Below are 16047 nucleotides of genomic sequence, written 5' to 3'. Positions count from 1 at the left end.
GATTGTACAAAAATTATTTAAAATATGTAAGAATTAAAACATATTTTCTTACATCATGAAAGGCTGAGCACTTGGTGGAGAAGGGGCAGACTCTGTGTCTAGATTAAATCTCTGGCTTTGGCTAAAGATAGAGCAGCGTGGTGACAAAAGAGGATTGTCTCCATCCGTAATGTGGTACAGCAGTCGACTGGTCCCTAGGGAGTGGTGTTCTTGTGGGCTGCTGTCCATGTCATTCTGCCAGTCTCTGTGGGCTGGCACAGGGTCTAGAAAGAAAGCATAAACCAATATGAACCGAGGGTCACTCACAAGATGTTTAGCTACCTAAATAAATACAAATCTATACTTACAGAAGTATTCAAAGCATAAGTATTCAAAGTAAACAGCAAATAGTTCAGCAAAGTATCACATGCAGGATGAACATAATACTGAGGATGAGAAAATAGAAAGGACAGTTATTGGCTTAACATAAAGCATTTTTGAGTTGCACAGGAGAAAGTCGGTGAGTGTGTTTGTAAACTATGAAGTATAATATAAAGCTGGAGAGTTTCCCAGAATAGTAGCATTAATTATATTTTCATAGATCTGTTTGCTTTTGAAAGCCACATTCCTGAAGAAGACGACAAATGCACAAAACAGGTTTAATTTTGTGATTTAGCATTTAGTCCTCTGGTCAAGAGAAAGGCAGATCAAAATATAATATGTCCTGATGCTAAGAACCTCCAGTGTTGCTTGCAGTATCCTGCAGAATTTCATTAAGGTTTGAAGTAACATACACATGAGTCTAAAGAACACAAGATATGAAAATAACAACAACCACCAATAACATTCAAGGTAGTTATTCAAGGTAGTGTGCAGTGACTGCTACTTGGAGGAGTCATGCTTATGATACTATGTTAATATTGTCTTTGACTATAAATGGAAACCTTGCCTCAGGTGCCTCAAAAGGTAAAATTTGTTTTACAGAGATGGTCAAGCTACAAGTCAAGATTATTTATTCTGGACTGAAAAAGTAGGAATTGGTCACCCTCATCACACTGATTCTGTTTATGGGTAACATGGAAAATAACGGGCATGTTACAGAGCCTACCTCCAGGGAATACCAAGAGTTCACCTTCCCTTTCCTGTACCTGGGTACATTAATGGGAAGAACCATTGAATCTTCTTCCACACCCTCAGTGGGCAAACTGGATGAGGATGATCTAGCCTAGTTGATATTTTTGCTATCAGATGACTGTGCCTTAAAGCAGATTATATTTTTAGGGAGAAACTCCATGCTCTCATAGAAGCTTTCCCCCAAAAAAACAGTTAATATATGTTAAAGCAAAGAATGTGCTCTGTCTCAGGTTCCCCTACATCAGTTTCCATAGTACATGATATTTTGCACCAGCTATGTTATTTTTTTTCCTCTAAAACCATGTATATATATAGCCTTTGAATTCCTATAAATTATTTTATATTTCCAGGGAGCATGCATGTTATTTCTAATCAGTATTATATTTGCAATATAGGATGCATTCTAATGCATTTCACAGAATCTTTTTATTCAATGAAAGCCTAAAACTGCACAGAAAAACAACTGTACATGGGTTTATTCACAGAAGAGCAGGCAGGTTTAGAAAAGTTCTTTCACTTTCACTTTATTTCCATTTTCTCCTTTGTACATGGAACATGACATTCCCATGGTGAGTGGGTATTTCCTTCAGGATTTTAGTGGAACCTTTGTAATGCATTTTATTTGACCTCTGCCCAACAGATACTGAAGCTACAAATCCCAGTAGCTGCACTGGGACAGTGGGGACAAACCAGGTCTGAATGGCACCCTTCATAGAAAGCAACTATTGATTTAAAAAATAATAGTTACAATGGCCTCAAATATCATTTTATCAGGCACTGTCCAACTGTTTTTGCTTTACAGACAACAAAAAATCCAATTGTCTATCGTATAATCACAGTTTAATCTGTCATGCAAAAGTTACACGTGACTTTTGTATCTATAAGTTCATCTACTCTAACAGCACCATCAATTATAATTACATTAAGCATTTTCGCAATGAGACAATGTAGTTGATTATTAATTCTAACCTAGCATCTTTCCTCTAAGTACTTCATACTCTGTAGGTCAAATTCAACTCTCCAAGATACCAGAGCAACACCCAAAACTTCTAAATCGTGTATGAGACTCAAATCCTCCCATAGAGAGATCCAGAAAGGCATCTGGGAGAAGCAAGGGTAGAGCATTGTACCAGTCATGTGAAATTAGGTACGCAGACAACATACAGTGATAAAGGCTGGAATAAATGTTCTTCTGCAAACAAAAGTGTCTCTTTCTGGCAAGTAATGTTTCCTTACCCTGTAAGACTTTAAAAAAATTACTAGCTTTGGTTGGGTTTTGTTTTGTGGTGGGGGTTTTTTTGGTTTTTTTGGGTTTTCTTTAACTTCTGAGAAACAATATTGTCAATGAGAAGAAACTGGCTTCCTTCCTTTTATTTCACCATCTTTGAACTTCAAGAAACATATAATCACTGTAAAGTAAGTTGACTAAGAATAGTTTCATTATTTCTCATGCTCTGTTATTAAAACAAATAATTTTTTATAGTCATATTTAGTAGCAGTCTCTTCACTGTGAAAGGAAAATGACGTTATAAAAAAACCAGCCAGTCTGTGTATGGTAGGTGCAGGAAAAAAGTTTCCAACATTTGAACTCTGATTTTCTGTGGACCTAAAAGTACTCCTCTTGCAGGAGGCAGTCCGTACTGCTGATAAACTATGGTCACAGACATTTGCTCCTTTTCATGTTTACAACCAGGCAATTTTACTAGGCCCAACCCAGTCTCAGAAATGGAAGAAAAGTACACATTCAAGACTAAAAACTCCTGGAAGATAAATGCAAAGGGCAAGTAGTGGCTGGAGCAGCCCCAGTGTAAAACCAAACACACAGAGCTGCAGAGAGTTCAAGGAGGTTTTTTTATTCAGTTAGCAAATGAAAGGGAGACAACCTGCATGCCAGGTGAATTTGGGAGTATTTCCCAAAGGCGAGGGCTCTTCCATTTCCTTGGCACCAGGGCTTCCTGACAGCGTTACTCCACAAAAGCTCACAAACTGGTGCAACTTTGTGAGGGCCCCAAGAAAGGTTTTAGTCCCAATCCTACCACCAGATGCATCAAATTACAACCTAATGACCAGAAGTGGTCAGCAAGTCATTCAAACTGATTCATTTACGTGGCCCAGTTACTATAATAGCGGAACATCTCAGGATGAAGACAAGTTATAACCAACCCCATTTTTAATTACAACTTAGGGCCATCATCCTGATTCCAGTTCTGTGTAGATCCTAAAAAAGACACTAAGCATTATCCTGAGAGTAGCCCATGAACTGACCAAACATCTACCTGTGTTCATGTGTCTGATCTAATTTTAGCGTCTATTTTTGCCAAAACTGGAAACTAAGGCCACCTCTAGCCAAGCCAGTAAGTTGCCTCTTAGCCTGCATCTCCTCCATCCAGCTTAGCACTGACAAGAGCTTACCACAGGACTTAAAGCCAAGATCTAGTGTCTTGTAATATGCAGTATGCTTCATAATGTGGACTTCAATTGCATGACAAGTCATATGGTACAAGTCTGTATTCCTGCATGTCATATTCTTTAAGTAAACAATAATACACTGAAATCTGTTGTATATAAAAAAGAATACACAGGTGTAATGGGTTCATCCCTCAACACGTTACATCCGTGAATGCCAGTATCATCATTTTTAATTTAAAAAGACATTTACAACATCTTGTAGTTAAGTTCAGCTGCTCACAGCTCAAGTCACATATTTGATGTATACTCATATCCAAAAGCTATAAAAATAACTCTCACACTGCTTTTCTTTTTTTCCCTTAAAAAACCTTAGCTTAATACCCCCTTGCAATTCTTTATGGTCTCATTTTGCCAGCTCGAATTCAAGTTTTCTCATATTCAAAAGTAAACTGGAAATTTCTGACTTTGCTCAGAGATAAGAATTACTGTTCACCCCTTAAAATTTTCACCCTGAAATGCCCTGTCGTTTTACTAGACTGTTCTAGCTTCACTCACTATACATATAGTGTATTTTTTTCTAATTTTTGTTGACTGGGATGTGAAACAAAATAAATTAGATAGACTACACGATCACATTTATTTTAAAAATAAGACATTTGTACATTGTTAATATAAAAAATTTTATTGCATGATTCACTGAGCAAAGGTTAATAACTAGAGACGTAGTATATATGGCACATCCTCTAAAAACTCTGTTCCTAGCCTGGTGCAAATCTCTGGAGTTCCATCCAAGTTTGAGCTGAAATAGCCAATAGTCCCATGTGAAAACTGTACCTAAACTGAATGTATCGGAAGATTTCAGTAGTCATTTAAGAGACAGAATTAGGACTAGCTCTATCTATGCAAAATGGCAAGTTATTAAAAAAGCCACAAACCACAAAGCAGATGTTAGCAGGAATGAGCATACATTAAAATCCATTCAATAGGTAAGCTTTAATTAAAGCACAAGTTTTAACTGCTAGAGTGACAGCATGCTCTGAACTGCATGAGAGAAATGCTACATCATCTGATATTTGCCTGTGGAGCTGGACATAGGCAAATAGGAGCTAGAGAGGGTATCAGAAGTAGGGGTCACTAACAGTATGAATTAAAACAAAATCCAATCAAACCAGCAAAAATAAGCAAAGGAAACAATTATGAACCGTCCTAACAATGAATTATGAAACTACCAGAGCAAAATAATTCAGTAAACTACTGGAAAAGGAGGAAAAACCCACCCTGCCATAAAGGAAAAGAGTCAGTGCGGATTTTGGATGGGCCGCAAAATGTCTCTGCCTGTGCAGCACAGATATGAGATCTGTCTCTGCCTCACATCCACGCCAAGGAACTAGCACCAGTGCAAGTTCCATACCTGTATCCAAGAGCTATTAAGGTATTTGCCTAGCTGGGCTAAAGCATCCATTTTTTTTTTAGCTAAAACCCAGGTTAGTTAGTATTTTTTACATTCCTTCATCTTTATAATAATTTGGATTCTACATACCATTTTCCTTAATTGTGCAATGCAAACCTCAAACTTTAGAATTTAAGTAGAACACTATAATTTGTGATTTTTTTTTAGGTAAATAACTTACAGTTATTTCTTGCTGAAAATTCTGAGCAAACAGCTTCTGAAATGAGTTCTTCTGAACCCAGCCTTTATTCTGACATAAACATCAATTGCAAAGGGGTTACTGACATGTCTGCCTTAATTTGGACCATACATGGTGAACGACTTAAGTATTTGTGTATTCATATCACTTGTCTGTGAGATGTATTAGTCATATTGCCTTTGACCTATTTTTCACGAACCGTGATTCCTCTTCTACCGAGCATCACGACTCTGCCAGCCCTGTGACTACAAGCTATGAATTGACAAAAATAGTGCCAACCCTTAGGGCTATTTATTTGCAAGGACTGGTTTCCATATTGAGGAAAGAGGGAGAGATAACACACCACAGTTTGCCCAGATGGGTAATAATACAGGTTCATGAATGATTAAAATCCACATGCTGTAAAACTCACCTTTGCTATCTCTCTGCTGATGCATTAAATTAAAATCAATAATGGGAGAAATGAAGTGATATTGCTCTGACAAAAAGAATGACAAAAATAGAATTACATGAGATGGCAGGTGATCTCATACAATGCAGGCACAGGAAGTAAGGAGCGTAAATTTACTTGAACAACAACAACAACAAAAAAATTAAAACTGAAAATAAAAGAATCAGGATTCTTAAAACCTGTCTGAAAAGCAAGACTCCCTCTCAGAAAAACAGAATGTTATAGCCATTAATTTCCGTTCTTTTAACAGGTATCACCCCTTTTTACATTACATAGCATTTGCATCAGGAAATGGTCCTTTGCATTAGCTGTGCACTGTTTCCCAGAGGACTGCAAATCTGATATTAAACTGCAAGTCACAAGGCTTTTTTATAATTGCAAATGAGAACACATCATGACATGATCACTTACCTCCACAACTGGCCCCATCAGCTTGCACACTGGTGTGGACTGATGAAGGGGCTGGATCCTTGGGTGCCGGCAGCTGAGGAGTTTCTTCCTGGGTTGGCAGAAATGCAGAGCACAGATCGGTTTCAAGGGCTTGTAGCTTCAGCAAAGAATTCTGCAGACAAAAGCAGAACATTGGGCTAGATAGAGAACAACAGAATACAGTGATAGCTCTTCAACTCACTGAGCCCATTAGCAGCGCCTGCAAAGGGGTGTTCCACTAGCAGCTCTGAGAGGACGTGCAAGAGAACAAATGTGCACTATTCCACGAGTTTCTTGACTTCTGGTTATTTAAGTCCCGATTTACATGGATTATTCATGACACGTGGGAAAGATGACTTCGTCAGCAAAAGACGATTTATTCTAGGAAGCCAAACTGAGATGGTGTCCCTTTTCTTGGTCTTGAAGCAATACACTAAGCAAGTATTTCATTCATTGGGCTGACATCACGATCTGATGACATTATGTCCCTCCCCATTTACCATTCATAAAAAAACAAATCTCCCTCTCCAGCCTATTGTGCAGTACACAGCAGTGAACAAAGAGTTACTGAGAACACGCTCCCTCATGGGATTCTTGGAAGAGATATTTTTTAATTGGCTTTTTTAGAGATACTTCTTTATGTAGATATAGCTTTTATGTAGGCTGCTGCTGCTTCTACAGGGCAACCAGATAATTTCTTATCCGCTGCAAAGGTAAAATTAACAGATCATTGTCACTTGCTGCAGACAAATCAATGAGGACAAGGCTAGTTATCTATAACATCACTTCCAGCTACTGTGTCATGCTTGGTCCATTTCTCATTTTAATCTTTAATGCTGCATGCAATATTCAGCTGTACAATCTGACACAAGCATCTTGCTGTGATATAAATGCTGTGAAAGCCCTAATCACCATCTGACTGGGCAAAATGAGTCACTACCCATACCCCACGCATTCAGTTCCCCTCTCTCAAGGGAAATACAGCTTGCGACATAAAACAAAACACACAAGGCTGTCTTAATAATCACACAGCTGGCACACACAGAATTATACGTAAAATGTTAAGTCACTCAAATGGTATACATTTGTGAAGAGCAATTTCTGAAAAAAAAAATTTGAGTTGCAACAGAAAAAAATTCCTCAAGTTTATACCCTGAAAAGCTCCTTTCCCCACTCTGTCAAAGATCTGAAACCAATTTATTGATTCATTGAATGAAATAATGAATTTATTTATTGGAATAATTTCCTTTGTGTAACAATATGTCACCTATGTAGTGAGTAGTTTAATATGTCTTTGCATTATTTTTATTGTAATACAGCCCTTTTATAAACTCAAGGATACCAGTGTTTTTAGGTTAAAAAAAAAAATTAAAAAAGGAAACTAAGCTGGCTGAGAACAGCAGGGAAGATTTGAGCCTTAATCCTTTCATTCCTTTTATAGAATTCAGGCAGTGAAAAGGGAACAGAAAGTACCTCTTTCTAGGAGATACCTCAAAATAGAGAAGTTTCAAAAAAGCACAAGATCACCATAACTGGATCCTGCAAACCTCCATGCACTGTCAGGAGTGCTTCAAAATCCATATCCCATTCCACAAAACAGATTAGGTTACAATCAAACACTTGGACTTCGGCCTCAGCTTAGGTCAAAAAGGAAATCCAGGAACACCTTCCTTCTCCTGGTCCCACAGCGAACAGGAGCTCTGGCCATTCCTATCAGAAGCAGCTTGACATTAGACATATGCGAGCGAAGAAATGGCTTGTGTTATACATTTATTTTAGAATTACGTTCCTCTCATCTGTTGTCAAGATACATTTCGACATCTCATCCTATAATACCAGGAAATAAGTGATTGCAAGAGCAAGCAGATTCATAATGAAATGCCTAAATGTGATACTATTCTTTAAAAATATGGCATGATATAGAGCTGGTTTCTATGATTTGAGGCAGAAGATACTTTTACTACTCCCAGGTACAGGTTGCATTATCAACCTGCCATCCTCTGGCCCAGCTACTATTTGTAAGGATAATTTACCCATCTTGACCAGCAGTGCCTCATCTTCACACCTCAGTTTCTCCAGGACTCTTGAATGACTGGCATCTTTTCCTTGTCACTTACTGATGCTGTTTTGTCCAATATTTCACATATATTACTTCCAACTGATCTGGCTCCTTTGACTTGTCTGCCAGAAAGAGTACACCAGGTGTGCAAATGTCCCCAACATGGGCTTTATCAAGTGAAGCCCAATATAACGAATTCACTCAGCCTCTCTGTTTACAGCCGTATCACCTTGGTGCCCATTTTACATGCCAGCCAGCCAGCAGTGCCAGCAATACCCTACCTGGCTTCCTGCTTTTGGTGTGGTTAGCAGACTTCTTGCCATCAATTTGAGCATCTTTTATGAGGCACTTTCAAAGTCTTCTTTAACCCTCTACAGGCCTTTCTTGAATTAGAGACAGAATGATGGAAACCATCTCACCTTCAACAGCTTTCAAGTGGCAGTGAATTTTCCTTGTCAAGGGAAGGGTGCTGACTTGAATCGTACCCATGGCACTGTTTTGGGAAGAGTTTTCATGACATGACAGGCCTCATTTTCCACTGTCTTTCACCCCAGCTAGACCCAAATGAAGTGGCTGTGGAATTATCACAACAAATGGGCAGCATTTTACAGTCATTAATGTCATCTAGCAAAAGATGACTATACCAGTTACAGACTAGTGCGGACTCTGATCCCAGGCCGGACCTTATCATGAGAACTGCTGATGGCAAGTAAGGAGAACATAGGCAAACACACTGGAAGAGCATATCAACAAGGTGAACATAGGAGAATAACTGACAAATATACCTAACCTTCACAGACTGTTACTTCAAGCATATGACAAAAAAAATCCCATATCAAGAAAATACATTCACTTTGCATCACTATTTCTTGTGATACATTAATATTTATGGCAAGTTCAGTATAAAAGCATTCACACAGACTACATCGTTAAACATTGTATTTCGGCAATGCTTATGCAGTAATTCACCAGCTGGTTTATATTCAGTTGCTCTAAATTATATTTTTCACCCATCTGTGGAAGGTGGGTGGATGGCAAATTTCCAGTCACTGCCAAATACTAAAAAAATTCATATAATAATAATAATAGAAATACCTTATATGATTTCATGAATGTGCCCTTGACAGGGATTTGATGTAGGGAGAAGAGTAAGTAGCTTTGATCATTTTGATGTTACCAGGGAGATGATGAATCTGGAGTATGCCATCAACCTCGTCTTACTCCTAAAACACAGCTGAGTACTATGGTACTGCCACAGCGCACTATACATGAAAAGCCACCACATATTTATGGGAACACATGTAAGGAGACATAGCTTTAAACAAAGGCCAAGCACAGAGCCGCCCAGGGTCACCAGCTCAGGGCAACAGGAGCGTCCCAGTAAATGGTAGGGATGACCTTGCTGTCTGCCCTGCCGCATGTCCTGTCCTGCCCCTCTCAGAGGGCTGCTTGAAGGACTGGCAATATCAGGGCAGCCGGGCTGGATCCTGCCAGCCTCAGACTCCCGCTCTGTGGCAGGAGCAGCGCGGCTCCCTGTTTCTGCAACTGCAGCCCAAGCAGAGCAGGAAGGTGCTCTGGGAGGAGACATGGCCACGTATCAGCAACTGGCAGTGGGTCCTCTATCCTTGGGCTTGCTGGGGCAGGCCAACGTGCTACCAACTGCCAGCAAAAGGAAGGCAAGAAGAGAGAAAAAAACAAAGTCTGAGCTCTGTCTTCATCTTCTCAAACCTCCCAAGTTCATTTGAAATCTTACTGACTACTTCCAACTTCCCTCTAATTCTCCAGTACTTTCCAGTACCTGTTCAGCCCTGATGTGACTGCAGGCGTCCTGCCACCGTGGCGGGGATGTGTACTCTTCTGCGCTGCACACACTCAGCAATACATCTAATTTGGAGATGAACCAGCCTGTGCACATGCTACTTAAAAAATCTTTCACGGTCCAGACCTGCCCCTGGGGCCCAACTGGGCCATCTCTGCTCTTGGCCATTTAAAAGAAGTGGCAAAACACGTTAGAAGCAAATACAAACAGCTAAAATACATAGAGAGGGAAATGTTAGGTCATGGTGGGTACCATCATAAATTTTAGTAAGCTCTTATATGGGAAACTAATATCACTGAAGTAATCTAAGCTATGGCATATTATATCAGCTAATGATGTCAGTTCAAATACTTCAGATTTGATGCTCATTCCAGCTTTACTCTGGTGCCTAACACCAGTGTTTCTGATGCAGTAATTCCTGATCCATGCTAATGCAAATGAAAGGACATATTAACATTTAAAATGGATCCTTATGTTTCTTTGGAAAAATAACCGTATTGTTGCCTCTTAAGAACAGTATTTTGCAAGTTTGAAAAAGAAGCAATTATAATTGTCTTGGACTAAGGTTTCTTATCGCTTCTTATGTCCTCTTAAAGTAACTGACAATCCAAAGAACTTGAGCTATGCCAATTCCACTAGAAGAAAAAACACCCTGCATTATTCCAGATCAAAGATACTGGAAAAAGAAAGACATTTACAGGAAGTCTGAGGAAAACAGAGAGAGAGACAGTTTGGTATTTCTCTCCTATTTGTAATTTTTGCTAATTCTTTAAGAAAACATAGTCATTAAAGTATCATTCTCTTGCTTGCGGGAGAAAACAAAAAGGATTGCCATTTGCAGAGGAAGCTCAGCCTGTAGTAAAGAAACCATCTTTACAAACAAGTAAGCCTGTAGACTGTACCCCACTGACCATCTCTCTTTCCATTCAACGATTATTGAAAATCAAGAGTTGAGGCCTTAGGGCAAGGAATTATTGAGATGATAGATAACCTCTTACATCTAGAGATAAATACCACACACCTACACTCACACTCCTAAATCCCTCTGGAGAATGGGACACTGAATGAACAAATACTCCCAATTTATCACCAAAATGCTGTGCCAATGAGCAGGAATCCCCTGAAATAGCTTATAAACGTTTTCTCGGTAGGTGCCATCGGTAACTCCCTCTGTGGCTGGAGGTCCCTGCACGGGGCCCTGCAGGATCAGCGCCATGTGACATGTTGGTCAGCACGTCCAGGGACAGAACGGGCCAAATGGAGCCTCGCAGCCCCATGCTCTCCCTTATTGCACCAAGAGCTACAGCACTGCCAAACCTGCTAATCAATCAGTGCTCACTGCATATCTGCAGAGAGAGCAGATAGCTACCAATGGCCAAAAGAGCTGCTGCTGTTAGAAATAGTTTCTTTCCCTGAAAAAGCATTACTATTATCAGCATCCTTTGTTGCATCCTTGGGGACATCCTAAGGTCTGGTAAATTTAAGAACTGAGGAAAGAGGGAAAGGGAATAGGTCTGTCCCACCCATGGACCCTGCCCAGTCTCAGCCTGGAGGCTAACAGGAGGAGAAGCAAAGCCCAGACTTGGTGCTTTCTGCATAAACTGAAACCAACCTGCCCTGCAAACAGTGTTTCTGAATATTAAGGATGCCTGCGCCCTGCCCCTGGCCCTGCTCCTGCCCCTCTAGGACAGGAAGGCAGCTTTTCTATTATATCCAGTTTATTGATTTACTGGATTTATAAAATCAGCTGGGGCAGAGAAGAATACTCCAAACTTTCATTATTTAATTGCCTTTGAAGTGTTTCATATAGAAAAGAAACTGAGCAAATATCAACCTGTTCAATTTCTTCACTCTAAGGAAATTAATGCTTTTATATGTCACATTAGAACAGTGACATATAAAAGCATCTCCCTTGCTTTTTAATCTGAGAGTTCAGGTTAAAATAAGATAGGCATATTCTATGTGAATGTAAATAAATCTCTGCAGTATCTGTTATGGCAATATTTGTGTCTTGAGGCGTATGACATTTTCAATTCAGAACTTCCATTATGGGGAATAAACAAGCAACAATAAGATAGAACAAGATATGCCCTGGATCTGTATAATGCCATGGGTGAGCAGTGAGGAGAGACACCACTTTCTCTAATCCAAGAAGGGAATTTATTTTCTTATGACACATGTCCATTTGGGTTTGCAGTAGACCTGAGACACAATGCAATCTAAGAGTTTGTAAAAGAAAGCACCAGAATGTAACCCTTGCTCATTCCCCATAAGTTATTAGCAATTTATTTTAATTTCTGATCTAATTATCTGTTTAACATCTTACACTGATTTTATTTATTATAATATTTTATCTTAACCTTTAAGGAACCCTTTGCAATAATTTTAAATGCAAGCTTTTAAGTGGAAGCTTTGGTGATTATTTGCAATGGGGATTCTCAAAAGAAACAATAACTTCATGATTTCTCCCAGGGCCTTAACTGGCTAGGTAGAGGCTGAGTATACTTCCTTATATCGGTCGTGGAATGTGCCTTACTAGTCAGCACTGAGATTTTCAATAGTGAGCTGCACAACAATGACACAAATGCACAGGAAATAATTCATTGTAAGGAGAAGCTTAAGTCTGAATTCCTTTAAAAGGACACATTGTGGTTTTCCCCTAATGAAAGTCAGGCATCTATTAATAGGCATAGATGTTCTCTGGCTCATTATGGAAACAAAGCTTTTTCTTCCATGCTTTGACAGGAATGGGCTTCCCTTCCCCCTAACTCTTTTTCACCCCTGCTTCTGTTGTTCTGTTGTCTTGGTCTACATCTAAAATATTGTCTACTCCTTGTTTAAGTCCAGTATTGTTCACTGCCCTTGCAGTATGTAAGCGTACTCTATGCTAGTATGCAGATACCCTTGTTTGTGGGAGATGCTTTATAAGGTTTCCCACTTTGAATAACTGCAAAGCTTGTTTTTGGCCTCCAGTATATTGCTGATTGTGAGAATCTAGCCCAGGCTCATCCATTGTTTGACATGATCGCACAAACAGCTTCTTTGTGCTCTACTCTCACATCATCCTCCTGGCATAATCCCCCTGAAAACAGCTCTTGTTTCAAGTGTCACCGGTGTTATTTGGCTTTCCTTGCTTCCTCTCTGCTCTCCAACCCTCCTCTCCTCCCATCTTACAACCCGAGTACCTTTTAGACTACATTGTACTGTTCATAGTTTATTTATGCAGGATGTAGCAACCTTGAGAACTCCTTATTTTTAAACAAAACATAATTGCTAGCTGAACACATTTGAGCCGTGATATGACGGGAAAAATCAAATGTTGTTGAAAGATATCATTTCACTCAGTCAATATTGAATGTGTAATTCTTTTCTGAGCACAAACAGAAAGCAGCATAAAGCTGACTTAAAATATTTTTAAAATCTCTTATTTCCGGCTTTTAAACTATTATAGCAGTCTGGTATCGCATCGTTAAGCTTTTCTCCAAAAACATAACTAGAATGATTCATTAAAAAGCTAACCTAAGATTCTCAAGTGATTACATTATTCCAAGACCTTAGAATTAACAAAAACCAAACAGCTAATTCAAAATTTGTAACATCATCTTTCAACTTTTGGTTAAGCTTACCTCATTTAAGCTGTTAAATTGCTCAGTTGCTTCTTTTGGTGAAATGCATGTGTTCTGATCTATTCTACAAAACAAAACAAGAATTTTCACTCAATAGATTGCTTACCTGTGCTGCAAATATTTCAAACTTTTCATCATGTCTGTACATAAATTACAAGTTATGGGATAAAGTTGCTTTATTAAAAAAATAACATTTCTATGAAAGTTACATCTGTATTTTATACCTCATTCAAAATAACAGTGATTTTACTGAAATCCTTAAACTGTGAACGAAGTCCTGGAAACTATGACATTAAAATCTGGGCTCACTCTGTCACACAGAAGGAGTTCTACAGAAGTATGATCAGCTCTCAGTATCGTGGTGATGTAGGTTAAAGCTGAGAAAAAGCTCAAACATATGTTTAAAGCTAAGCACGGTTTGTCCCACATGCTTTAAGTCAGAAACAAGAGTTTGCCTGTAGCAGAGCCATAAAGAATAAATTTTTCCATATTTAAATTTGACGGTATTTCAGGCTTCCAGTCTTCAACTTTGTGCTTAAGTTTGGTTTTGCAAATTTCACAAAGACCCAAGGGACTCTCATGAGGAGCTGGAAATCCTTTAAGTAAGAGAGATGTCCACATTTTCTAATGAGTGTCACTCATCAGAGATGTCCATACCTTTGGTTTTCCCTCAGTGTATGACTGCTGCTCCACATGGAAATAGGAAAGGAAGGTCCTGGACCAGCAAGGGGAAAATCTCTTCCCTCTGACTATGGCTAATGAGACAACTGTGCCCCATCTTGGCAGATGTGGTCATGGCCTAAGGCTCCACACACCTACCAGCTTCAGGATTAGTTACAAATTCACTCTACCAAGGAAGGAAACTGAAGCCCAAGAAAAACTTCTCAGGGATTAGGTGGGCAACCTGAACAGCCTCATACCACATCTCTCTCCTTCCCCAAAGCAGCGGCTTTCCACACTCCACTTCAAAGCCTGACATGGGTGTTTCACAAGTTGACTCGCAACTCAGCTGAAGCAAGAAAACTATTGCTGTCTCAGAGAATAAGATTTCTCATTGCTGAAAAGGTGGCAATGTTTGCTGGCCCCTGTGAAACTCATTCACAGACATGATCAAAACTAACACAAAACCCAGATTTCTTTGGACAAAATAATTCATATTTTTCAACCTACTGTGCTCAGAGTCATCCTAGCCAAACCAAATAGTTTTAAAAGTCTCTAGAGACCTCAAAAACCATACAGACAGATGCATAGGCCTTTGTTGTAGTTCTTCATAGATTTATGAGGCATTTAAAGACTGAAATGATGGATATGCCACTTTCCTTACCAAAACAGACAGATAGCTACACCAGGGTGAACAACCACTTGCCTCCAAACAGGATCCAAGCTGTGCAATTCACGTAGGAACAAAAATGAGTCATTTTGGCGGTGGTACACCTAGCACCAGAATGGGAGGTCTCACAGGCCAGCCAGCCTGCACCTCCCTCAAGGTACACAGGTACATGATCAGAAGTGAGTGATTTCTGGAGATACTTAAGCAGCAAGGTGCCTTGGCTGACTGTTGTACAAGCACCTATCTCCATCTCTATGTAGCTTTCCACATATATATTCTTTCCACCATCTCGCCTGAATGAATAGCAAATGTCTCCGTAATGTGAAGAGAACAGGAAAATGGAATTACAAAAGCAAAAGATTAATGCTTAACAACCAATCTCTAGCTTTTAGGCAGCAGAGAGGACAGTATGAGGCAGCAGAAGAGAGTTAAAGAAAACTGAGGAAAAAGCACGGGGAGAGCAAAAGGACTGATTTAATAGGAAAGAGTGAAATATTTATAGTTTGGTTTAATAACATGTAAGGAAGGACCTGCAAGGCTACAAACAGCTGAGGAATTAATTCACTAATGAAGAAAAAAATATTTAGAGTGATTTATTGCATTCAACTAGAGCTAGACATACAGGAAAGGAAGAAAAGGACACGTGTCAGATTTTTACACTTCTGGTATTCATTTGGATGGCTCTTTTCAGGGTGCGTAACACACAGCAAATGTGAACTGGCCTTAAAAAAAGAAAACAAAAAACTAAACACTAGCAGCAGTTCTTACAGGTGTTATATGACGTTCTACGTAATTCACAGCTGTATCACTTATGAGTCTTGCACTCTGGAGAGTTAAAAGTTTACAGCACCCTTGAAGTACCACCTCTCTCTCATTTAGGATGATGTTCTTGTCTGCTGTTTTAGGGTTGCAGAAGTCTTGCATTTTATTGTTTCTTTTTCACTAAAAATACTGAAGTAAGATGCTCTTAGTTTTGCATTGTTTGGATTCTGGAGATACTGAAGTCATTAAGGTGAGTAACCATTTTTGTGTGAAAACCATTTACATTAACAGTCATGCTGAGCAGATCTTACTCTATAGAGTTTTGGTGTGTGCTTTTTTGTTTTCACCAAGATTAACTGCTCTGCTAGGCAAATGCAGGTTATCTGACTGTCACCAGGCA

The 16047-nt window shown here is 39.3% G+C and overlaps 1 protein-coding gene across 6 annotated transcripts in view; it reads right to left on the bottom strand.

The window, feature by feature from the left end:
• Nucleotides 1-16047, bottom strand: part of FAM13C (family with sequence similarity 13 member C) — a 63331-nt gene that overhangs the window by 26458 nt on the left and 20826 nt on the right. For 4 of the 6 annotated variants that reach the window (XR_012043931.1, XM_072871178.1, XM_072871177.1 and 1 more), the window contains exons 5-8: nucleotides 13556-13619; nucleotides 6034-6184; nucleotides 5584-5649; nucleotides 53-263 (exon numbers count right to left, since the gene is read on the bottom strand). Coding sequence is in view for 5 of the 6 variants with exons in the window: in XM_072871178.1 (XP_072727279.1) it covers nucleotides 53-263; nucleotides 5584-5649; nucleotides 6034-6184; nucleotides 13556-13619 (492 nt within the window). In the remaining variant the exon portion in view is untranslated. The remainder of the gene's footprint in view (nucleotides 1-52; nucleotides 264-5583; nucleotides 5650-6033; nucleotides 6185-13555; nucleotides 13620-16047) is intronic. The other 2 variants (XM_072871181.1, XM_072871179.1) reach the window with 1 other exon arrangement.

The sequence above is a fragment of the Ciconia boyciana genome, chromosome 8, assembly GCF_034638445.1.
Source record: "Ciconia boyciana chromosome 8, ASM3463844v1, whole genome shotgun sequence".
Lineage (NCBI taxonomy): Eukaryota > Metazoa > Chordata > Aves > Ciconiiformes > Ciconiidae > Ciconia > Ciconia boyciana.
This window is presented reverse-complemented; position numbering and strand designations above follow the sequence as displayed.